The sequence below is a fragment of the Ambystoma mexicanum genome, chromosome 3q (genome assembly GCF_040938575.1).
Source record: "Ambystoma mexicanum isolate Mex_15411 chromosome 3q, UKY_AmexF1_1, whole genome shotgun sequence".
NCBI classification, from domain to species: domain Eukaryota; kingdom Metazoa; phylum Chordata; class Amphibia; order Caudata; family Ambystomatidae; genus Ambystoma; species Ambystoma mexicanum.
The window spans coordinates 677721580-677748123 of NC_090926.1; the positions used below are offsets into that span (position 1 = coordinate 677721580).

General features: G+C 44.6%; 1 protein-coding gene across 1 annotated transcript in view; it reads right to left on the minus strand.

Moving 5' to 3' along the window:
- The window catches only part of CFAP52 (cilia and flagella associated protein 52), a 374850-nt gene that overhangs the window by 279870 nt on the left and 68436 nt on the right, over positions 1-26544 (minus strand). The window contains exons 3-6 of the mRNA XM_069654573.1: positions 16102-16238; positions 9160-9288; positions 4758-4857; positions 3939-4055 (exon numbers count right to left, since the gene is read on the minus strand). Of these exons, the coding sequence (XP_069510674.1) occupies positions 3939-4055; positions 4758-4857; positions 9160-9288; positions 16102-16238 (483 nt within the window). The remainder of the gene's footprint in view (positions 1-3938; positions 4056-4757; positions 4858-9159; positions 9289-16101; positions 16239-26544) is intronic.

Genomic DNA, 26544 nt, shown 5'->3' on the forward strand with positions numbered 1-26544 from the left:
ATTGAGAGTGGTAGTGGATGTGGCAAGAGCAAAGGTGGAGGAGGTGATAAGAGGAGAGGAGAACATGGTAAAGCGAGAATGTGAAGGTGGTCATCAGGAGGAGGAAGTGATAACACCAAAGAAGCTGATTGAGGTGGGGACAGAAGGCGGTAGCAGTGATGGAGCTGAGATAGCACTAACATCAGGAGGTGAGAAAATATATGCAGGTAGTCCTGTAATTGGATACAACAGGATGGTTCCAGAGGGCCAGATCAGGACCAGAAGATGGGTGGAGGATTGAGTCTGGTTCATGGAGGACACAGCAAGATCATTGAACTGAGAGGGCAAGAAGCAGAAGGGGGCCCAGAAGGGGGTCCAAAAAGAGAGGCCTAAGGGGTAAAGGGACTAAGGGGTACACTTAATTTCGCCCAGCCAGCTACTTATGCTGACATGCCTTTGGTTACAGGATCCAGGAATGCTAGCTACTATTGTTATTGTGTATTTGTATAGTGCCTTATATATAATTGGTATAATCTCAAAGCGCTGTGGGTTGCACGCCCTTGGGGACTGTAGTCCAGATCAATGGAGAGATTAGAGTAGCATATAGTGCTAGGGTGCACTCAGTATGTGTGCAGCCAGTGTGGTTTGCGCGGAGGTGACCGCAGTCTAATACTAGGTGCAGTGCACAGGTTGTGAGAGGTCAGTGGAATGTGTGCAGCAAGGTAGGTGGCCACTGAGTCTGAATTCTGGCTGCTGTGGGACCTGTGTAAGAGATTATGTGTGCAGCTAGACCGATTCTTTCGTGGGGTATAATTGCGTTCTACCAGACTGTTGAGGTGTTCAAGGAGCAGTATAGGTATGTGCAGCTAGGCTGAAACTGATCGAGTGGTATAGCTGCGTTCTATTGTTTGTTGGGGTAAAGTGGAGAGTGGGCATATTGGTAGGAGTGAGTATCTGTGCTTACTGGTAGTAGGCCCCTGTTCCTATCTGCTTTCTGGAAGCTGATGAGCTGGCCATGTCTGTCCTAATGGTTCCTGGTAGTGGCTCTCCGAGAGAGAATCTCTGGCTGGTGTGAAGTGTGTTGTGTTTGCCCGGTTGGATGTTCCTTCTTCCAGAGACTCTGTTGTAGGGGTCAGAGGGCCCATTTTTCCGGTCCTTGGTCATATCATATCATATGCAAAGTGTGCAGGAGGATAGCTCAGGGGCAACGTGCTTGTCTTGGAAGCAAGACAACACAGAGCAACACAGGTTCGATCCCTGGGTCCGTGCTTAGAAACCTCTGGGTATTAAGCATGTTATAAATAACTTATCATATCATATCATAGATCAGGGCGTGTGGTTGGGTAATTCCTGACATGTTTATGGTTATTGTGTAATTCTCCAGAGAGTCCAACTAGGTTTAGCTGCTATTTCGCCTCGCGAGTGGGGTTTGCATGTCTCACTTCTAGTGGTGCAGGGTTGCCCGACCTAAGCATATACCACCCTGTGTGCCCAATAGGTGGCAAGAAGTGACCCAGTGAAACAGCTAAAGGAGGACTTGGGTTCCCCAAAAGGCCCTGATGCCCAGAGGGCTGAAATGGTTAAAAAGACTCGTTTTTTAACTGTAAGGAACTGGGAATAACATTTGAGACCCAGGAACTTCAGAGAGCCTAAGGGTGACCGGGTGTCAGGCCTGGGCTGAGAAGCCGCAGCAGCACTGTGATGAGCAGGAAAGGGCAGAGGAGTGTGTAGGTTTGAGTTGGTTAGGAATGTAGGGGGATGGGTTAGTCCCATTCCAATCTGGTGAAGGCTCAGCTCAGAAGTGATTGGTGGAAAAGCAGCTGTGCGGTAACTTGGAATCTTCACCAGGATTCTAAACTGCCGTTCATCCAGGATTTTGACAAGGAAGGTCAAAGCAACTGAAGCTCCAGGAAACAAAGTTAAGCCACAGAAGAAGAATCTTACTGCAGAACTGAAGAGATAAGTGACTTAATGGAAGATAATATTTAAAGTAGCAGTAGAAGTTAGATTACCTCAAATTGATTATAGAACTGGAAATACAGACTGTTCATTGTTATGTAAAAAAAAAAGTTATTGAGTTTAGTATAATACTATCAGAAGTACTGTAAGGTTATGGTAGATAGCAAAGAAAGGGGGTTTTTAAATCTTGCCAAATTAACTTGACAATTTACTAAGTTTGAATCTTTGTGTGAGGATGTTTATTTACCCTTGTGACCACCAGTGTGAGGAAGTAGAAGATCAGAGTGCGCATGAGCCGGGGTTAGAGTAAAGAACCCAATGGTGTTACTAGCGCTTTACTTCATAGAGGAAACTCTCCTTTAGTGATCGCATCCTTGGCAACGGAGTGGCGCAGGAGCAGAGTTTTCTTATTTTAAGAGGAGCAGTTGTATTTAAGAGGTCTGATAAGCGTCGGGAGTGCAGAGAATTATTTTTAAAGCCCAGTGCGTGGGTCTAGTGTAGTTATATGTCAGAGAATCCGAAGAGCGCTGGGAGCACAGTGGCAATAGTAAGGAGGCGCAGGGTGCCAACAAGGAATAAAAGGGACTATTAAGGAGAGCACGGAAGCGAGGTCCTTTTCCATAGAGGAAATTACATTTTTAATAAAGGCAACAAGTCAATTGATGCAAGGAAAACCAGAAAAGAAAAAAAAACAATCTGAAAACACAGTACAATAAAGAACCTTTCTGATTCTACCTTCCAGCTCTAAGAGGAGGCCACCAGGTAATGTGTTAAAAAGTAGGGGAAATTACTTTTTAATTCAAAGATAAATTGCAACCTAATTCCTAACCGGGTGTTTGTGCTTATTCTATATTCAGCCGAGACCAGAGTCACCAGAGCCTGAAAGCAGAGAACAGAGACAAGGGGGTTAGAGCTGAGATCTGGAAGTTTTCTTTGTTGTCCCATTCCCCTTTTGCCACAGAGGTTTCTAGTCAGCAGTTGATGTCCAAAATCCTCTGGCTGGACAGTTCTGAAGGGGTTAGTGGCTACATCATCAATCTCCACAGCACAGGTTGTCATGAACCATCGGACACGCCCCTTCTGGGCCTCCTGGTCCCTGACACGTCAGAGCTTACGCTCTGTTACTACCAACATGGCCGCAAGCACAGAACGCTGCCTACTAGCCTTTACGTCCAATGCAGCACGTTCTATAAAGTAGCCACACCCCCGCGGCCCTGCGCGTCTCAATGCTACTGTTAGCTGTGGCTAGACGTGTGCTCTGTAATTCGCCTTCGTGGAACTCTGTTGTTTCCTGGTTCCCGGACCTTCTGCTTTCCTACTGTTCTCACTCCTTCTTATTCAGCCTTCTCCCGGATCCCGTGCACCCGCCTCTGAGTGCTCCTTTCCCCTTTTCTGGACTTCCTGGAGTTTCCTAGCGATCCCGGACTTGAAGCTGAACGAACACTGGAAGCCGATGACGGCCGAGCGGGCTTGTATAAGACCGAACCATACGAAAGAAAACTCCTCCTAAGGTTTCCATCAAGCAGCGAAAACAGGTGAGAAAAGGGGAAACCTGTGACAAGGGTAAGCCAGGACCTTACATCAGGGAAGAAATTGGATGACCACCCATTGATTAAGAGACACAAAGAGACAAAGGAGAAGAAGAAATATCCTTAAGGACTTTAGGTTTCCGAAGATCCCATTTTCATTCAAGTTGTCATCACTTGTAAATATTTCTCTATATAAAAGCTTGAACTTGGTGTGTTTCTTAGTCCCAGGCAGCCCGCAAACAAAAGACATACATTCTGGACACACGCATTCTGAGCATATGAACAGTGATAGATTACATTGGGATCAATAGCATGTGAGCACTGGAACAATGACGAGCAAGTATTTGCTTGTCTTTCACATTGTCTTTCACACTATGGACCATGCATTTAAAATCCTCCAGGGAGCATTGCTTAAACAATGAGACCAATTCCTCCTGGGAACCTTACACAGAAACATCTCCACCAACCTACCAGGCTGAACCTGTCCTTCGGAGGTCCGCAAATATTCAGCAGTTTGTTCTTCACATTGATCACCAGTACATCTCCAGATGTGGTACCACAGTAGAAAACCTTGTCATCTTCCGAGACCTACATCGAGAGAGTTTGGGATATCGTTAGTGGCCTTCCTTGTATGCTACAATACAAAGACCAAAGGACTCAGAAATCAGTGCCTACCCTTGCCTTGTGGCATTGGCATATTATGATAGAGATATTGTATAGAGGTCTAAAGATAGTGTGCTCTGTCTCAGATGGCTTTGCCTCAAGATCTGACATGAAAGCAAAAAGAATCAACAAAGATCAGGGATGTAGGATTGTCGAAAATTAGCAGAGGTGACCTTGTGTTCACCAAACCTGCAACCCTCTACACCACTCTGTCTGTCCTCCAAGTAATATGGACATTAATTAGACTAATTAAACACCACAGACACATTAAACCTGATGTGTAAGATACCTCCTGAACCTGTGTGGACAGACTAGCGTGTAGTTCTCATATTATGGAGGGCCAGTTGGAAATAAATAAATAAGTGAAAGGGATTCACCATGCCACAGTTAATTGTATATTGTGAGTAGGCCCAATTTAGGTGCACCCGACTTCTTGACACAGGAGGCAGTGTTCCCACCATTGTGAATGTCCAGTGACTAAACTAAACAGTGACTAAACATCTACTGCTTGGGCAGTAGGGTGCACCCTGCTGGCTGGTTTGCAGCTATGGGCCTTTAAGTTTGATGAAGGAAACTATCCCTAAGGGCTAATCCTGTATATTCTGATGGCAGGATCAACATACTTACTGCAAGACAAGTGAAGATTCTTTTAAGCTGGCCTGTCTGACACTCGGCAGGCCGCATTTTCCGGTTTCTTAGATCCAGTTCCCAGACGCGCAATGTCCCACTGGGGAGATAAGTGAAAGCAAACATTAGGACTGCACACTTGGGATGGGCTCCTTAAGGTAAAAACAACATTTTATCAGCAACATTTAAAGAAAATCAGCTCAATTGTCAAAGTGTCCGCAAGCATGGGTTCCACCTCCTACGAGGCTTTGCGAAGACCGCCATCTTGGAAACAACAATCTCTTTTGGTTACCCTGATTACTTTTAAGATTGTTATACATGCAGAAGACATCCAGCATAGGGATTAAATCTATGAAGACTTTTAAAGTGCAAGAGCACTGTTAGGCAGAAACCTGTGCAGTTCCCTTAGGGACCACTGCAAAATGTTTAAGACCACAGGAGTAGCAGTCTGCACCACCCAGATTTACCTGGTAGCTGTGGCTGAGCAGTCAGACTTCTCTCAAGAAGAGTTAGGCAGTATATAGAGTATAACCAATAGGGCTAAAAATACAGTAGAACAAGCAAACACTGACCAGAGCTTTGGTATAAAAGTATATAATTATTTATTTAAAAACACACTTATGAAAATACACTGGCACTAATATATCAAGCAAGTTCAAACACAGTCACTATAAGTATATACACCTCCCTAGTTAATTATTCGACAAGTCTAGGTTAAGACACCACTTAGTTAGCAAAACAGAGGAGAGCGCGTAACCGTAGATGGCACTCCAATAATATGTTTAAAAAGGGAGAGAAAAGGCAGAGTAGGAAAATAAGACAGTACCAAGACTTTTAAGAAACCACAGCAAGTCAAGAAAGGCAGGGTCTACTGTAGAGCAAAAAGTTCATAGGCCAGACCCACTCTTGGAGAGAGCAAGTCGGAATGTGCCCAAGATCACACAGTGGAAATGCACTCAAAGTCTTTGCAGAAAAGTCAAAAAGAGGTTGGATCAGTTCAGAAAGGCAAAGTTAGCAGGTCTGAGGTCAACCCAGTTAGAAAGTCAAGGATTTACGGGACACCTTGGACAATCTGTTGCAAGGGAGACCAGCCGCGACGCAGTACCTGAAATGGGGAGAAAGCTCCAGCAGTGGCAGTTGTTCCTGGCAGCGGGTGCAAGTCATGGCTTCAACCAGAGGAAGAGATGATCTCGACTAGCAAGAAAGCTGGAGGTCGTTACACTGCCAGGGAAGAAACCAGCCGCGGAGTTTCCCGATTAAAAGGTATGACCCTTTTATTCGCGGTAGTGGTGAAGCGTGGCTATCCGGCCGCCGTGGTGGTTGGCACCGGCGATTTGACCACGAGACGTCCAGGAAGGCGAAAAAGCGAACTGGTTGGTCCCACCAGCTCAAAGGGAAGAAGACTCTCCTGGAAGAAGATCTCCTCTGTCGTCGGGGAAGTGTTGAGTTCGTACAGCAGGGCTCCACCGGTGTCGTCGTCGTTGTAGATGGCTCAGCTTCTCCCCTCTTCGGATTCTTTAGGTCCTGTGGTGACTTCTGAAGTTCCAGTCCCCAAAGCCCTGCTTTTATGCAGAAAACCCCCCATTCAACAGCCTAACTGTCACTGAAACCTGCTAAGTGGTGAGCCGGGCGGCTCACCACTGGGCCAATCACACAAGAGTGCGACTTGAGTTGCCGAGGCAACTCAGTCCAGGGTGCCCAATCCCCTCCCACACATCCTGTAGAACCCAGACAGAGAGGCACCATTTGGAGGGCTTCTGTGGAGAAGCCCGCCAAAAAGTGGAACAAAGGGCTCAACTTGGGTTAGAGTTTCAGAGGCGAACACAAACGCCATTTTAAAACCGAGTCCTGGCAAAAAGACCCAACCGGGGAATAAATATTAAATAAATAACCCGGCGGTATCTTTAACATTGCACCAAAAAGTGGTGCGTTTAAAATCAATGGGAAAATCCCATGGGAAATATTCCGGGGGAATATTTTGCGTGGTATCCACTGCCACCAGCCAGAAACTCGACAAGGGGGGACTGGACAGTGCCCCCTTGGAAAACAGACCCAGGGGCAATCGAATTACCCCTACCAGTACTTCCACAATATGATGGCTTGTACTGGTTCTGTTCACAATTTGAGACTAGTAAAGCCAATGGTGACTTTACATGCCCTGGGAGACAGTAGTCAGTCCCACGGTATGGAGTCTATGTTTGGGGGTCACTATGACATATATTAGTGGAGTGTCTCAACATCCTTAAAAATATTAGTCTCCCTGGAACCTGAAAACCTAAAAGTACAAAGGCATTCCAATAAAATATCAAAAGGATTGCTTGATAGAAAGTCTAATATATTCATGCGACCCAAATGTCTAAAGGGCACCATGCTTGCCAATTAAAAGAGAATGAAATTGCAACACAAATCTAAACACTGCTACACTGGGTACAATGATTTATATAATAGGTGGTGTCAACCTCCTGTAGAGCGGAGCAATCATGTTGCTATATCTCTTTGTTATGAATCAGGAAATATAGAAGATGACATACTGCACCAGTCACAAATACATAAGCTTCAAAACAAAACTTTCAGAGCAGTCAGGGGTGGAAAATGCTGTGTGAAAAAATGAGTGGCCAGATCTGACAAATGGAATTCGTAGGAATCAGCAGACTTGCAAAGCTTTTAAAGCAAGTGGAAGGTTGAAACTGGGCCTTCAAATCGGTCATTGGTAAATTTGATTCATCAATCAGAATTCCAAATTCCTAATTAACGTGCACTGCTGATCGCACTGAATGGAGATATATAATTTGGAATGCTGACTGACCAGTAGAACATTTGATTCCGAATATCGAAATGCAAATGTTCCGAATCGGACACTCTACTGGTCCCATAAACATTTTGATATTCTAAAAATCAGATCACATAGAAGAACAGAAGTCTTGGGTGAACTTTCGGTTGATCTGGAGACTGCCAGATATGCTTCTGAAGGGCTGCAAGGGTTGCGTTCCAGTCCCACACCTGCCAGATTTGTTCATGACGTGTTATTGTTTTTCCCAACCCTCACTACCAGCCTTCTGGAGGCTATGGCCTATATGTGACTATATCCAGATTGTGTAGCAAACCAGTCGGAATCTGAGCCCATCCGTATTTGCAAATTAGTTGCAACACTTGGTTCTATAATCTTGGATCACTAAACCCTTGTGGTGGGCACGCTCAGTAGGGGCAGCAGAAATGAAAGCTATATCAGAAAAGTCAATCAGCTCTTGCAGCAACTGTTCGGCCTAAGGCTTTTTGGCACTGTAGGACCCAGAGCTTGGACAACTGGATCACAGAAGCATTTTGCAAGGAAAAGGCCCAAACTGACCTTACAACCTTCAAGTGAGCAATGAAAACACACCTGTTCAAGAAGGCATTCTACATCCCTCATTAAACCAATGGGACCTCACCCTCCAAGAAGGACCCTCTCCTACCCCCCACTTTGCACAAGAAGCCAAGCTACCAGATCAGAAGAGACCAAATGCAGCAGATTCCAGAACCAAAACCCACCACCTCACCCTAGGGAAAGCCCCGCTCATCCACTTCCACTTCATCCACTTCCTGCAGGATTGCAAAGTGGGTGCAAGGTGACATTCCAGAGCGATGCAAAGCATTAAAATTAATAAAGGTGACACATGTCTAAAGTATCTCCTCCAGAGGTGTCATTCCATTGCTCACACTATGGTTTGTGTTCAGATGGGTGATTTAACAACATATAATTGGAAGGCTGCACCACTTCCCCAGACCAGGCCCTACATGCCAGGTCCTCCCCTGGAAGACTATCAAAGAAAGGCCTATGTAGTTGCTCTGGGCAGGTGGTGCTTTTTGAGTGTATGTGTGTGTGTGTGTGTGTGGGGGGGGGGAGGAGCAGGGGGGAACTCCCCAATTCTATACCATACGAACTCAGAGAAGATACCCATTTATGCTCTTTCCTGAGGGAGCTGAAACCCATATCTTGGCAACATTGCGGTTATTGCCCATAAACTCCAAAAAAGTAGTACTGCAAGTAGCACCATGTCCTTAAAACGAAAAAATGAATGTGGGTAACAACATCGGAAATGGGGAGGGAAAGGGTGAAGGATAAGATATAGATGGGGGTAGATAAAGGAGAAGCCCAAAAAGAGTATGGGGATTGAAGCACCCCAAAAAAGAAAATGAGAAGGTGCACATTTAACTCTAACACATTTGGTTAGAAATGCTCTCCCACCATGCATTTTGCAACAAAAGACATAGATCCATGACATGTTAACAAGGATTCCCAAAGCAAGCTCAAGGATCCTCAAGAATGTCAAAAGAAGCGTAAGGAAGGATGGAGCATGGTTAATCCATCACTCTATATAATATATTGGGATAGAAACAGAGAAAACGTTGCAAAAATCTTTACTTTCCAGCGGTCATGAACATCTCGTCGCTGGTGCTTGAGAAGATCACGTTACTGGCCTGCCCAACGTTTAAGGCAGAGGCAGGACTTCCGCAGACCGCCTCTCTCTTCGCCACGTTCCATATCACCACACTGCAAGAAGAGAAAGGTTCTTAAATTACCATGAAAGACATTATGAATAAAGCACCACCTGATTAAAGGGGTCTAGCACCAGAAAAATTGTGCCTCGTTGCAAAGACATTACTCTTAGTGGAGAAAGGGGGTTCTGAAAAAACTAAGACACACAACCTTATCTTTAAGTGGAGCGTGCAGTGTTAATCAACAGTTTTTAAAGATTAATAATTAGTTGATTGCCAGATTTTCCTAACAAATGATTTATTTGCGTCAAGCTTTCGCTGTCACAAGCCGGCCTATTCATCGGGAAAGCATGGTCACATTTGCAGACATCTTCGAGAATATAACCTTTCATAGCTCTGCACATCCGTGTTCAGGGCTGCTACAACTGTTACACGTTTGTGGTGTTTTCATAAATGCAATTGCAATGCAGTGTCAATAAAAGGACAAAAATAAGGGAGTGAAATTAGCCTAACCTAAAGAATTCACTGAAATGCTGGCTCTTCATATCCCTCTCCCTTCACCTCAACACCCTGCCCCAAATGCTCTGATTCGTGCTATAACTTCTTTCCTATGAATATGTAAGGTGAGAAGTTATGCTCCATTGCACAGAAATAACAGTAAAACCTATTTGATGGCAAACACACACAAATCTCCTGTGCTAATTCATTTCCAGGCATCATTTTCGTCAATGCTTTATGAATTGATTGTACCCATTGTCAAGAGAAGCAGATGAAGGAATACATGAGGCAATCATAGAGCTACGGCGGCAGGGCCTCATTGGACCCTCGTAGTTCCTGTGTAATTGCCCAAAGTAGTAAAGCATTACAAATTAATGAGTGTTAATATAATAGCTGATAGCCATGATCTAAAGACAATAATGCCCATGTTGCGAACAGTTAAAAGCACATTGCCCAAAGTAGTAAAGGATTACAAAACAATGGACCTCATTCCAAGGCTGGCGCAAAGGGATTACAGGCACCGGTATGGACACCGTTGCCGGTAATCCCTTTGCACCCTATTCGGAGGTCCCTTAGCGGGCCCGTACTTAACGCCTGGCTTTACCAGGCGTTATGGACGTGGCCCATTAAGGGACTTCAGAGCTAATAACGGTACCACGATTTGCAGTACCGTTATTAGCGCCTTTCCCCTTCCCATTGAGCACAATGGGGCTCAAATGAGAATGGGGAATGACTTATTCAATGGGGATTTACCGGTCCCACCAAGGTAAGACTGGACCGGTAAGTCACCATTGAACGGGACCGGACACAGTCCCGTTATTGGTAGTAGTCATGGCGCTATTAGCCACCAACCTTGGAATGAGGGCCAATGTGTGTTAATATAATGGCTGGTAGCCAAGATTGAACTAAATTAGTAAACTGGTTGCCTAGATTGTAATAACGCAACAAAAAAACAAATTCACATGCTAAATTAACATCCTTTACTAATTTGGGCAATGTGCCACTTACTGTTAGCAATACGAGTAAAATAATTCTTAGTACTCAACCAACATGGCGGATTCAGTGCTGCCATTTGCAGCACCTTGCGAGTCATTATAGTGCTCGTAGAATAAGACTATGAGCTCAGAGCAACCTCTGTTAGCTTGTGTACAATGGAGGCTCAAAAGCATTGGGACGAGAGGTGAGTGCATTCAAAAGTTTGGGACAATTCGTCTGGTTTGGTAATTTTTTTGGGGACTGATATTAGGTCTAATACTCGGTCCCTCATTTTTCCTTTTCCTCCCCTTTTGGATCGACTTCAAACACGCTGCCATCAGATCCAGCATCCCGCACTCGCTGCTTTTATTTTGGAACTGAGGTAAGGTTAACACCTCGTTTTATATGGAACTGCATCATGAGCGGTCAGATACTATAGTCGTAGACTATCAAATTTGAGGATTCTATGTTGAGAATTCTTACTGTTTTCAACATTTCAGCTTACTTCTGCGCACTTGCGGACATTATCTAACCAGGTAAGCGACTCCACCCCTCGAATTCTTATCAGATTAGTCACAATTAATGGAAGATTAGAAGATTCAGAGCGTTATGGCGATAGTGTAATGAAACAGAAATCATACTTTTTATTTTTGTGTCTCTATGTGAGCATAGCCTTTATCCCAATTTAGTGGGTCTAACAAGAATATCCACAGCTGTGTATCAATTAATGGGTCAATATTCAGAGCTCACAAAATGGGGTGTGCTTAATGGGTGTCTGGCCAAATGAGTCAGTACAGTGGTGTAATCTGGTTTTGTATGGAAGCACTAACATAGTACATTCACGAAGCTGGCTCTGGTGTTACGCAACAGTTATGTATGTATCAGGCAATTTCAAAGCCTTTTTTAATTTGTGGGCAATATACCCTCTTTATATGAGATGCAACCGAATTTAACATGCTATTATAATGGTCCTTCTTTTTTACTTTGCTGCCTTCTCTAAATAATCTGGACAACATTCTCGTATCCTTTTGCACCAATCGATGCTTTTTGCTCATGACCATGTGTATGCACTACTAATATTTTCTTCCTCTCATTTTCTAATTGGATTTAATATATTCAAAACTGTGACCTATTACCCTTCCCCTTTTGCTCCTGGGTTATGCTTGACTGGTTCATGATATATAAAATGTATGCACCAACCTAACATTAATAATGTATCAAACCTTGACAATTTATGTACGATGCACATATGCATGATTTTTTATGGTATCCCTACAAAATAGTCCCAACCAAAAATATCGCCGTACATATGACCGTTTGTCTCGCCATAGGAGATATTTTTTGGTGGGATAATTTGTGGGAGCGGGCGTTGCAGGGGTGTCCCCCGCACATTTTAAAATAATGCAGGGGTTGCGAGGGTGTCCCCCGCATGGTCCATGGGTCAATATCGCCGCAATAATATAGCAATATTTTTGTATTGCAATATTTTTGCGGGGATATTAACACATGGAAACTTTTTTATTAATTGGGTTATGTTAATTTGTGGATACTAGCCTGGAAGAAGACCAGAGGTCGAAACACATGTCGGCTGTATTCAACATATCAAACTAATCATGAATTGAAATTTGTAATTGCGCAGTGTGGTTGTGTCACTTCTTGTAGCTCATTATAATGTATAGTATTGTTAATTTGCGGGTTTCTCTCTATAAAAGATGTAACGTCTTGAGATAAGATGAGCTCTGTGTCAGTTCGGTTCTACGAGACCGTCTGAGACCCTTTTTGCATGTATTAAACCTTGTTTTCCCTTGCAAAGAGGTGCAGTGGTTGCTTTGTCATTTGGGTTGTTTTTATTCTCTGGTTTGTGGACAGTCATCCTTTCACATTTTTTCAACGCTTTTTTATGTTTTATTGTACTTCTGAAAGAGGGGGAGATCATCTGTTCTCCCATCTGGTCCCCAACCAATAATGGCTGATCCCAAACCACCATCTACTCTTCTGCAGTAAAAAATGCTGCTAAATAAAAATTCGAGCCGTTGGAGGGCAATACGAAATGATAACTGCTGCTTCTAATTTCGCGACATAACCTCAGGTCAGGGTTGGATACTCTGAATAGAGGCAGGTCTTTGGGTGATCAATTGTACATCTACTCCACCCACACCCCCACTGAGGACCAAAAAGTAGAACAACCAGGAAAATATACATGTATAAACTTGCTGACAATTTTAACATGATAAAAACTGCGTTAAATAAGCACATGTGACACTAACCCAGCTAAAATGTTGTTCTGTGCTATAAAAGCGCTGAATGGTGTGACAAATCAAGGGATTCAGTCACTTCTCCCCAGGAGTGAGCCTTTCCTTGTGAGGCTAGGTAGGTGAGCCCACTACGCAACATTCCCCCTAGGGGTGGCGGTAAGCGGGACATCACAGGGAGAGACTCCCTCCTTGTGAAACAGACTCCCGTTCCGATGAGGAACTCCCTTTTTATTCCAATCAAAACTAACTCCGGGCTATATCACAGAATCCTCCTACATCTGTTATTACCACACCTCTGCAGAAAATGAATGTTTGTCTAACACTGACACAAGTAAAAACTAAGGAAAAATACAGAATTGCCTGATACTGGGACGAAAAACCCAAAGGAGTTTTGAGGGACATGACTCCAACACAAAGGAAGGACTACGACTGGAAACTGGGGAAGCCACAAAGTAGTGTCATAAAAGAAGGAGGAACCAGTGATCAAAGGAGAGAGACCCGGTTGTTTCGAACCAGCTGGGAGGAAGCCGGTGACCAGGAGAGAACACTGTTCTCAACGCAGCGAGCAGCAGGAAGCCATCAGGGCCCAAGCTGCACTGGGCGAAGGGGTAGGTCCCTGGATGCTTTCCAATCCAGACACATTCCCTGGAGGGACAGTGCAGAACCAAGCACAGAGAGACAAATCTGTGGCCGGTAAAGGGGAGACCAAGAGGGAGTACGTACTTGGTGGTGGCTGGGAAGGAAAAGGAATGGCAACACCTTTCCATAGCGAGATAATGGGGAAAGAAAGACACTGAAGCGTGTCGGATCAAGGAAATGAAGAGCCTAAACTATTACGATTAACTACAGAGGAAAGCCAAAGGTGAGTGCAGAACTGGTGATGTGACCCTCTTACACAGCAGGTGACAGTGAGAGCGGTAGAATCAGGGAACCAGGCACATTCAATAGGAAGAGTGATATTTACAAAGGGACTCAGCCTACTTGTCAAAGAGAGTCTGAATATAGTAAGAAGAGTGAGAGTTACAAATGGACTCAGCTTACTCATCCCAGTGAATCTGAATAAAATAAGAAGAGTGAGAATACTAAAGGGACACAGCATACGCGTCCCTGTAAATGTGGATATAATAAGAAGGGTGAGAATCCAAAAAGGGACTCAACCAAACTCATCCCACGGAAACTGAATATACAGTAAGAAGAGTCAGAGTCACAAAGGGGACTCCGTATACACGTCCCAGTGAATGTGAAGACATTAAGAAGAGTGAGAATCACACCGGGGTGCAATATACATGTCTCAGTGATTGTTAAACAATAAGAAGAGTGAAACCTATTCAGGAACCCAGCTAATTTGTCCAAGTGAAGGAAAAACCTACAAAAGGACGGGAAGCAGGTCACTGGGTACATTATAAATATCCCAGTGTGAAGACAAGGATATCCCAAAGGATAACAAGTAGTAATCCAGAAACATTTAAAGACAGAAAGTTAAATGTTTAAATGGAACTAAAGAAAAAAGGTGGAAAATCCTTTGAAAGAACTGAACGAACTGGTACAGGAAATAGCAAGAAGCTATTTAAGAATCATATATTGAACGTTACTTGCTGGCAAAATAAACCCCAGGAGAAGGGAGTCATTCTCCTGGTCTTTAGTTATTTAGTCAGGATTTTGCCTGCAAGGTCAGGATGTTCTCCGGGAACAGCGCGGGTAGCATACGAGGTTCGATGAAATCTGGAAACAGGAGATAATTCAATCAGGATTCATGCCGGAGAGGAGCTCCTCACTCAAGCGGCCATCTTGTTGCGCAGCAGCGCCCCCCCACAACTAGTGATTCTTAAGAGTCACAGGAGGGTAGTATTAGATTGTGCACATTCCCACTTAACTGCTGGACACCAATGGGTAACAAAAACCCCACACCAGTTTATCCCAATGATCTATTGGCCTACAATATATGCAGATGTCAAGAATTTTGTGGTAAACTGTTCCATCGTTCAAAAAACTGCAAGCCAACCCGTACCACCAGCACCCTTAACATCCTCTCCCAATTATTGAGAATCCCTTTTCTCATATTGCCATGGATATCATTGGGCCCCTCAAACCGTCAAAACTAGAAAATAAATTCATGCTGGTTATAGTAGACTATGCTACCAGATACCCTGTATATTTCCAATGCAAAATAACACGAGGCAAACACATTTTGAAACACCTGATTCCTTTTCTTTCTCGAGTGGGGTTTCCTAAAGAGATCTTAACAGATTAAGGAACCACCTTCATGTCATGCATAATGTCAGAGGTGAAGTCAACTAGTGCATGTGAAAATGTATAAGAAGGACCCGGTGGACTATATAGGTGGGGAAAGGCATAGGAGTTGGACGGTGTGGAAGAGCAATGAACAAGAAGAATACTGGCCTGTGCTCAAACAATTCTGCAGCAAAAAGTGCCTACATATATGCAATGGCTTCACTGCTTCCTCATTTGCCATCATGGCTATGGTGGTTAAGGGAAAGAATTACACCGATTGCCAGATTGGCATCATCAATGAGCCAAGTCTTCATAATAAATAGTAAAACAGATTGTAGGAAAAAGAAAATGTCTTCCTTATGTTGAAAAGATGAGCAGACATTAATGAGCATAGCTTTCTACTGATGATGTTGGGTTTAAGTTGGAAGTCAGAGAAAACATGATGGCAGGATGTTGTGGCAGAAGCGTGCTACGGTTGTTGGGAGTGAATCAATTGGACTATGTGCTCGCTAGGGAACAGATCCCAGTTTCCAGAACGAGCACAGATGTTAATATGTAAAACAGGTATTTCCTGCTTGAAGATCGATGACCGGTCAAAGCAGGGGAATTTGGCAGAGTGTGATGGTTCGGTGCTAGCACCAGCATGGCACGAATGGGCTTTAAACATCTTGCCTAGATCAATGTATTTCCATTAGTGAACTTTTCAACCTGTTTTTTCTAATGTGTTTTGTGTCTTTTGTATTTTTTTAAATGCAGACCACCTTTCCACTTCTTTCTTTTTCTTTTTTTCCTAGTACCACTTTTCGGACCTGTTTTTTATGCTTTGAGATGACCCGCAATGTAAAGTTGCCAATGAAAATATAGAATTCTGAGTTGGTTGAAACAAAAAGAGATGTCAATTTTCTTACCTGCCATCATCCTGACCGCCTAAAGACACCAAGTACAGATCATTCGGGGAGAATGACAGGGCTTCAACCTTGACCTTATGAAGGGACAGTTTTGCGCACAACTCCATTTTAGTGTAGTCCCATAGAATAATGTCGGCCTAAGAAAGGATGAAAAGAAGCAAACGATGATGAGGAATGGTGTGAGAAACAGTACATGCCTTCCTTGCAGGTGCTCACACAAATGACAGAATTGTCATTTCAAATGGTTACACAAAACAGTCCTTTAGGATGGCAGCTTGACTTTGACTAACAACATGGAGAACAAAACTGCACCATCATGGCTGATCCTGGACAAACAGAATGATCTAATACTAGTGTGAAAGCCCGTGTACATGGGCCAAAGTGTGTGAGCAGAGACATTTTCAGAGTGCTAATGCATTATTTCTAACAGCTCCTTCTAGCGGTGACAAAACGTGAAATGGGTAGTCTATACTGCGCATGACTTCATCGAACAAACATACATCTGGCCTTTTATTATATTTTAATTTTATATAAACATCCTATGCTGGAAAAAAGACCCTGACACCTACTGGAATATCAGCCGGTTAACAGTTTTAATTACATGAATTTATTTATACAGGGCGACCAGGCATCAGAGACCTATACCAAACAAATATCATAAACTGGAGAGCCCGACATGGTTCTTCTGTAAGTAAAAGAGTGGGTGCAAATGGGTAAAGCTTTGCTTAGGAGGTAAGGTGCTAATGAGGCTAATGGAGTAGGTGGGACTGGGAGTATGCTAATAAAACAATACAATGAGCAGAGTGGGCTCGTACTTTATTTAGCAATCAATCAAACATTCATGCATAGCAGTGGAAGATGGGGCTGCCGCCTTATCTGCTCATTCCCAACTACTGATAACACTGCAGAGAAGCCAGGCCATGGTCACGTACTCCTGCTTTCTGCTACAACCCCTGTGAACTATAATCGATATGATAGGTTATTTATAACGCGCTTAATGCCCAGGTGATTCTAAGCGCGGACCCGGGATCGAAACTGTGGTGCTCCGTGTCGTCTTGCTTCCAAGGTGAGCACGTTGCCCCTGAGCTATCCTCCCGAGACAGTCCCGTGGTGTCCCTTTCCCATACCCCATCCCAAAGTTTTCACCCAATCTGTCAAGGCCAGTGACTACACAGCCTACACTTTACAAATTCAAATCCTGTGAACTCTCCTCTCCTCCCTCCACAGCATCCCTCATGCCACCTTCTTCTACAATCCCTCTTTATCTAGCATCCCTTAAGCCTTAACCATCTTTCCTTACACCTCCGACACCGAAGTCATGCATTCGACATTTCAGAAGATGTTTCCTGCTCCGCCTCAGACTCCATCGGCTCATATATTGCAACTTCCCTGGCTGCCACAACACCAGCTCTATTTGCACTTAAACCATACTAATAGGCAACTATACACAACACCCTCTCGTTCAAGTCAACAGTTGTCATCCCCACTGCTCAAACAAAGATATAAAGCACGTCAGCTAGAGCAGCCTGTTCTCGCTTTCCCACATCATATGACCAAGAATGATGACCTGAGGGCAATGAAAAAAGCAAGAGAACAAGAAAAAATGGGGAAGGCAGAGGTCCGACCAGAGAGGAGAGCAGGGGGACCCTGAGACCGGAGACTTGCTGGAGGGCCAGCCATTGCTGTGTGAGAATTAACCCTTTGGAAGCAATATGAACGAGAGAGGTACCTGGAGTGGACGAACGACAGTGGCAGAGTATTGGGGCTTTGGGGATAGGGGCAGAGTCAAGATTAGGCTAGACGCACTGTTTATGCAGTGCACTAAGCCTTACTTATATGCATAGACTGTTCGTGTACAGTTGCTTTATGTTGAGTGTTACTTATGCAGCCTACTATTTTCCATTGTTTTCCCAACCTGGTGAATTTGTTATATGTCATTTGCTTAGGCTATTCGTATGCAGGTTTTCTATGTGGTGGCATAGCATGCATGCATTGCCCTCGATGTTTGCATGATTAAGCTGCTCTTGTACAGCTGTATTTGGGTTGGTCACATCTAAGCGGTTCATTATATTCCACAGTTTTATCTGTGTACTGTGATGTCATCCGCAGCTCACGTGGAATGTCCACACGTTCTTAGAATTATGAATGTATGGATCTGCTAGTGACAATTGGTGCCAGTTAGTCGTGGCTTAAGCACCTGCGCTGGAGTGTCTTTGGAAGAGGCTTAATAAAAGGACCCTTATTCTATGGAGGGTTCTGTCATTTTGGTCTCCCTCTCCGAGCTGTTTCTATACGAGGAAAAGAACATTGCAACATGCAGCCACGAGGGGTTAATGTGTTAGCTTACACACCTTTTCGGCAGGGGCGTGGGAGACGCATAAAATCTGGGGGTGGGGGGCACAGGGACATCTTGGGGACTTTGCTTTATTTATTTATTGTGTTTTAGTCAAAGAACTCGACTTTTCACAAAATTAGAATTAAAATAGCAGTACGTACTAAATTACAAATATCACTGTATAAAACAAGAGAAAAGAAGAAAAGAAAACAGAAAAAAATTAAAAGGATGCAGCAGCAAAGAAACTGTCTTTGTATGTTGCATTTCTGGATTTTTCATCTGACTGTGAGCTCATGGTAAGAGAGAGGAAATAACAATTACTTCCAGTGGGCCACAGCTAGGACACCAGCTCGTTAAGAGGCAGATCACCTGTAAGTGGACTCCTGCCAAATAAAGGAGTTGAGCCTTTTCTACCAACTACAAGTTGCTACTTTTTTTCTGTGGGGCAAGGAAATATGTGTGTCTCTTGGAATGGAAAGATGGGGGTTTCAAAGAAAGAGGAAATCTTGCTTATACCTCTGAGTAAGCCCTGTTATTGGGCAGAGGGACCAGGTGTGTGATGTTGCTGCTTTGACTGTCCTCCAGGGGGTGGGGAGTACAGCAAACAAGGAGGATGAGCGATCGCAAGCCCACCCCCTTATAAGCACTCCCGAGGTCCGCGGCCAGATGTGTCGGACCCGTGGGATGCCTAGTAGGTGGGGTGTATATGCACCCAGGGGGGTGGCCAGAGGGTCAGCCCGCTATGTGGGCTGCCCCTCTAGCGCCCCTGCGAGGGCCGGGCCAGCCTCTCATGATGAGTCTGATCCCTCTTATTCCATCTCATGCTGGCTTCAGAGCCTAGCCTTTGTTTGCCTTTGTTATTCTGAATGCAGAGCTGGACTCTGTTCCTTTCTCGTTTAACATTTGCTGCAAAGCCTGATTCTCTCATATGTTACTAGGACGGCCGAGAATGGGTCCTCTGCCCTGTTACATTATTCAAAGAGCCCCTCTGGCCTTTCTTTACCTCTCCCTTATCTCACTGCTTGCTTCCTTAATACATACCTCCTTGCTTGAACACTCAACATATTCTCCCTAACACAGCAAAGGCAGCTGCAGTCTGTCTTAACTTCTATTTGTTCCATGTCTTGAATTGGCCTCTTATTTCCGCTTTTCTGTCTGCAGGGGAAAGGCATTTGCCAGTCACTGCCATGATGGTTCTACCTGGCCATAAGAGGGCAACAGCTAGCCAATATTGGAAGAACATGGGCATATTATGCCAGAGGCTGACAACTGCCTTCCTAATGCCTACACAAGAGACACAACTCTTGCCTTTGTTTCTAATAGGAACTCAGTGGATGAAGAAACGCGAGAGCACACATATTGCTTATAAGGCAAGGGGATGATGTCACACTTGGTTAAGATATTTTGATCACGCCAGGAGCTAATTTCCAGCTGCAATTAAGCAATTACCTTTTAGACTTCTGGCTTTAAATAACGGTAGTATCACCTGGAAAGCACAGAGGTTGCTCAAAAGGGTTCCTGGAGCACGAGGGGTACCCTACTCGTGGGCATGGATGATTGGAGGGCATTCTTGCCCTGTTTTGGAGCCTGGCCCCTACAGCCATGACGGGGGAGGGGCCTATTACTTTTGGTTGTACGTACCTTTTGAAGGTGGGCAGACATTGCCTCCTGCTTTAGCCAACTAACAGCTCTGCTTTGCAACTTTATCACACATACCTGCCTGGTGGCATGTAACTCAATGCTACTAATGTTATCAGCCTCAGAAGTCTGGAATCCGTTGCCACATCAACTAGGGTACATGCTTGCCACCTGAGAATTACCCATGTCTGAGTCAGCATCTGTCGCCCTGTGGGGAAGACACACACAGAAAGAGCAGGGCACAGTGCCCTTGTGGGTTTTTCAGACTTATTCCTCGGGGTGGGCACAATTCACTCAACAGAGAAAGTGGTACATGCTGGGGAACATTCTCCCACTTTGACAATGTCACCCAAAGAGCGAAATTGGCCCTTTGAAATACCTCTGTCGACTTATTATTGCGCAATCCACACTGATGGGTTTCAGCACCTGCTTAATGCGAGATGGCAATCAAGGTCATTTGCCAACGCACACAAGGAGCACAGGACACCCTCTTACAAGCGACATGCCATGCTCACTCATTCTTTCACGAATTGGCATTTATCTGGGGTCATGTTAAATGTATTTATTTATTTATTACATGTGTAGCATCATGGGAAACCCCCAAGCATCAAGGCACAAAGTAAACTACTTCCATTGGCGCAGATTTTTACTTTTCCGCCACAAAATGGAATATTTTAGCGTAAAAGGCAGGTGAAATCACATTGCTTTTCCACTTTGGAAGAGTGTAAATACTTCACGCAATTAGCGATTGCTGGCTGAATCGACAATGGCTTTCTCTGGACTCCGCCCGCTTTTACCAGGTTTCATTTCCAAGCAGATCGCAGAGGAATCCCTTTCCTTATTTCCAGCATGAGAATCCATGCAGGCAGTAAGGCCGCATTTGTCTGGTGGAGCGGGAAATACAGGGGGTCCTGGTGTGTCCACTCGGCTCCCGAACTTGACCCAGAAAATGCACAAAAATCTGGCCAGTTAGAAAAAGCGACAGTAATAGTGTTTTCCACCACTTTTTCTGAACCAATTGACCTGGAAAATGCTGTGTTGCATCGGAAGCTGAATTTATTTTATTTATTTATTTTAGTTTAATATTTATATTGCGCCGGTAACTCGCAAGCGTTGGGGCGCAGAAACAAGGACACGAAAACAGACAGACGGTGATTAGACAGAGCGGACGGGACAATCACATAGATTTAAACTGATTGAGGTTTGGGCAGTGAGGCAGTTTATTTGAAAATGTGGGTTTTTACCCATTTGCGAAAGCGCAAATAGTTGGTTTCTAGTCTAGGGTGGTCTGGTAGGTTGTTCCAAAGGTTGGCTGCAAGGGACGGAAAGGCTCTGCCTAAGCCACTTTTGAGTTTGTGTGGTGCCGTTGCGATTTTACCAAGTTGGGATGATCTCAGTGTTCTATTAGGAACGTATGGTTTGATCCTTGTTTTTAAGTAGGTTGGTGCCTTTCCGTAGATACATCTGTGAACGATGGTTAAGGTCTTGAAATGCACCCTGTCTTCAATTTTCAGCCAATGAAGCTCCCTTCTGGAGTTGCTGATATGCTCTGTTCTAGTTTTGAGCTTGACAATTCTTACCCCGTTGTTCTGTACAATTTGATAGCTTTGTAGGCATTGCTTGGAGGCACCCAGGACTAAGGCGTTGCCATAGTCGAGTCGCGACAAGATGGTGGCTCTTGCTATGGTCGCGCAGTTTTCCTCAGATATGAAGGGTCTGATGGCTTTTATTAGACGGAGGTGGTAAGCACCGTTTTTTTTTATGAACTGTACTTGGGCGTCCGCCCCCAAGGATGCTTCCAGCAGCATACCAAGGGTTTTAACCTTGCTTAGGACCGGTATGGGGGTATCTTTAATTTGGAAGGATGTATAGGATGAGGATAGCTTACCACGAGCAGAGGATGAGCCGAAAATCATGAGTTCCGTTTTTTTCCCGTTTAGGCACATCCAATTGGAGTCCATCCATTGCTCCACGTGGTTGTATACCGTGGTAAGTTGCTCGCTATCTTTCTGATAATTGCCACTTAGTTTGAATACAAGCTGCGTGTCGTCAGCATAGTTAGTGAAATAGGTGTTTATGTGGTCGAGAACAAGGCATAGGTACCGCAAGTAAAGATTAAACAGTAGGGGTGACATACTAGCCCCTTGGGGAACTCCACAGAGTATTTCTTTTTCCAGGGAGAACTTGTCCCCCCAGTGCACTTTGGATATTCTGTTTTTTAGAAAGCACATTATCCAGCTGATGGCTTCATCAGAGCAGTTGGTGGTCTTTTTTAGCACATTCTGGAGTAGGTTATGGTCGAGGAGATCAAATGCAGCGCTGAGGTCAAGTAGAACGAGGAGGCCTGTCTTACCCTTGTCAATAATACCGAGCATTTTGGTCTGAAGATCTAACATGGCCGTCTCGGTACTGTGAGCCGGGCGGAAACCAGACTACTGTGGGTGGAGGGAGTTAGATTCCTCTACGTGTGCCTGGAGCTGCATGGTGGCGATCTTATCCATGATTTTGAGGATGAAGTTGCAGTTTGTTTTGGGTCTGAGGTTATTCGGATCGCGTTGGTCAAGATTAGGTTTTTTAACCAAGGGGGTTACTGTGACCTTTTTGATGGCATTAGGGACTTCCTGGTCTCTGAAAGAGGCATTAATGATCTTTGTCAGGATGGGGGCGAATATGTCTGTGTTGTCCAATATTATCTTGGACAACACAGACACAGAATGCATTCACTCTGCCTATTATCCCGCCAGAAGATTAAGCCAGGTGCTGAACACAGGTGTTACATATTCCTGTGCACAATCTGCATTTGGAGAATTAACTAACTGAGGTACCTTACAAATGATATCTCCTCTGAGGCTTTACCGTCTTAACCCCTTAACTGCCATGGGTATTTCCCCCCAGTGCCAAGGCCTTTTTTGGTGATTTCGGTATGTCGCCATTCAATCACTTGTAACTTCTTTGTTACATGAGATATCTCGGCCAAAGTTGGCCCCTTTTTTCCCACAGTTAGGCAGTCATAATGCCACCCAGGAATCCTAGTTTAATGTAGGGGGATGAGAGAAAATAACCAAAAAGGAGAACATTTGGGGTTTTTTCAGAAAATGTCGAAGCCACGAAGGAAAACGGGGAACCCCATGCATTTCCGAAAAGAAGACACCCGTGAGAAATCCACAGAGGTCTGACTTGCGCGAATCGCCCCATAATTTATGACCCACAATCCCTGACAAAAATCCACATGAGCAAAATCTGCTCTGCCGAAAGGATTGGGGTTACAGTGGGTTAACCTTTTCCCCTTCGCGCCCAGGTAGGTACATCCACACATGTGAGGTACCGTTGTTGTCGGGACACCTGTGGGAACGCAGGATGGTAGGACATGTGTTGTTGGTGGCGTGTTTCAGTGGGTGGCCAGAGTGAAATGTCTGAAAAAAAAAAAATTCCACCAAATTTCAGAGACATTTCCCTCTGCCCACCCACCGAAACATGCCACCAACAACAGATGTCCTACCTTCCCGCGTTCCCACAGGTGCCCCGACAAAAATGGTACCTCACATGTGTGGATGCACCTACCTCGGCGCAAAGGGAAAAGGCTAACCCACTGATAACCCCAAGCCTTTCGGCAAAGCAGATTTTGCTCATGTGGACAACCTACAGATTTGGGCCTAGGCTGTCGAAGCCACCAAGGAAAACAGAGAACCCCATGCATTTCCGAAAAGAAGACACCCGTGGGCTCCCCCCTTTCCACAAAAAAAATCCATGGTGATTTAGTGCCACCACACCCATCCAAAACAGGTTATCATTTTTTAAATTTTTGTTTTGCCTCTTTTCTAGGGTAAGATTGTGCTTGCAATCTGCCCCCAGGGAGGGCAACATGCGATGCCCCCCATCCATTTGGGGTGGGGGGGAAGAGGGCCACCCTTGTTTCCAAATCTGCCCCACAGGGAGGGCTACATAAGGTGCCCCCTATCCACTTAGGGTGGGGGGGAAAGGGCCACACCCCCCTTGCAAAGATCCCTGGTGGCTAGTGGTCCCACCCGCACCCACCCCACCCAAAACTATGTTTTAAAAAATATATATATCTTTTTTTTCTTTGTCCCCCTTCCCTGGGGGCAGATGATCACCCATCTGCCCCCAGGGTATTGGCCCCATGCTTTAGTGGCCAGGGGGGAAGAGGGCAGCTTACATAGTAAGCAGCCCCTCCCCCCACTTCAGAAACAGATCCCTGCACGACACACCAAACACATATTGTTGTCACCCCTGCTCCCCCCCCTCTCACACCCCCCCCCATGTCCTACACCCATGCTTTTCGGATTCAGGGAGAATTAAAGCTCTATTACCTTGAATGTCCCTTAACTTTTCTCCTTCAGGAATCAGAATCAGTACCAAGCCATTTAGTCTGTAATGGCAGGCAACATTCTAAAATGCCTTTCATAGAAGATTCCATGTAGGAAGGTCTTGTTTTGTTTAGCTACTCAGTTTGCAGGAGCTTTGAGGGATGCTGGCGTTGAAGCCAACTGTTAGTGCCAAAGAATTAATTGCGTGCGAAAAGCAGCGCAGTTAACGCTACTAGAAGTTTAATCTATTTAAGACTATTAATCTATGCAAGTGCGGCTCATGACAAACGAACTCAAACTAAAAAAGAGAGTTGTGTTTTTGTGCTGTGCAAAGGGAGATTTCCTTCAGAAGCAGACATCCTAATGATTGGAGCCTCTGCAGTGCTATGGCGCCCTCTTGTGGCTAATTCTGTTTCATGAAGCAGGAATAGTTTTTTCCTGTGCAGCAAGCACTAACTCTGAACGACTAAGGAAAAATAATCAAGAGTGATGTACCAACAAGAAGAGTTAAAACTTAAAGAGTATGAGAGACAAGTAGAACTGCAACCACAATTCAACGTAACTTACAGAGTGTTCTTTTAGAAAACGAAACAATCAAATTCTTTGGTGATGCATGAAGTAGCCTATTAAAGAAATTGTGTTATATTCGTTTTTAGGGAAAGTTCGTTTGTTACGTTATTTTCGTTCTTAGATTCCTTTTTCTGTCCAGAGCTTGTTCTTAGTCAATGCCTGTTCTTCATACACCCTTAAAGTCTGGAAGGCTGTGTTGTTTGTTATTTTATCTACTTCACCTTTCCCCTGCGGTATGTCGGGTTCACCTGTTGAGCTAGTCAGCTGTAGACGAGACACCTTGGTGGGTCTGTGGGGTTCAGCAGCTCATGCAGATCAAGCTGGTCAGGACCGGACAGTATGAAAGGCCCGCGTAATGAATTTCCACCCTATCTGTCATGGACCCCTCAGAGATCACAATGAGTTCTCTGGGTGAGATGATTAGGATGTTAAGAGAACCACTAAGGGTTGCTCAAAAAGAGAATGTTCATTTGAATCAGAAGGTGGCAGAGCTTAGTGTTAAAGTAACTAATTTGCAAGAAACTGCAAGTCCCGGGCCACTTGAGCAGGGCCGGACTGAGAACCAAAAGTGGCCCTGGACATTTTTTTCATGGTGGCCCCATATTTCGCCGACGGAGCGAGCACAGCGCACAAGCCCAACCTTCATATGAGGGGATTGGGAGTATCCCCCAAGAAAATGTTGAATGAAATGTGTCAAAATTAGTGCATTTGAAGCTGGATTTAAACAAATATGGATTAAAAAGTGATGCTTTAAATAAATTCATGATCCCTCAAAGTAGATCTTCAATGATATAGGAACTGGGGACGTTCCATATTTACAGATTAGAAAAACAAATTCATCTGGTATTAAAGGTACCCAGACAACATGCATCCCTAATCCATTTCATCCATTGGTGAGGGGAACAGCTCAGGGGCAGCGTATTTGTCGCAATAAATGAGAAATTATAATGATAATCCTATTCCCATGTTGGGAAGGGTACACAGATAAAAGGCATTCTTAAATGTGCATTGGCAGTGCCAACAGTTTTGACTTTTGAGTAAGCATGGAAAAGGCATTTACCAGACACTGCCATAGTGGTATTAACTGGACCGTTGCAGCTGCAAAGTGGCGAGAGTACCTGGGCAAATAATAGCAGTGCCTGGTCAATGCCTCATATTGATACACAAGTTTAAACAGATGACTTTGCCAATGCTTGTTTTGAACAGAACTTCAGTGAAGGACAGGCATAGTGCTTATAAATCGAGTGGCTGAAGGCAGGCCTGGTTGACATTGCTATTACACCAGTAGAGCGTTTACAGTTCCAATGAAGTCATTAACTCTCAGAAGACTGCTGTGAGAAAACACTGGCAGGCACTAAAGAGAACACAGTTTGATGGCAAGGCTAGCAAAAAGAGATCCCAGGAGGATGTGTTTTGGGTGGAGAGGGGCAGAAAGCAGGTGGAAATGGCCATAAGGATTAGCATGGCCATGGGCAGTCAATGGGTAGGTAAATAACCAAACAACACATACAAGTTTGGTGTCTCACCTCATATATTTCTCCCTAGCTGCACTCTATTGCAATAGTTTCAGTTTAT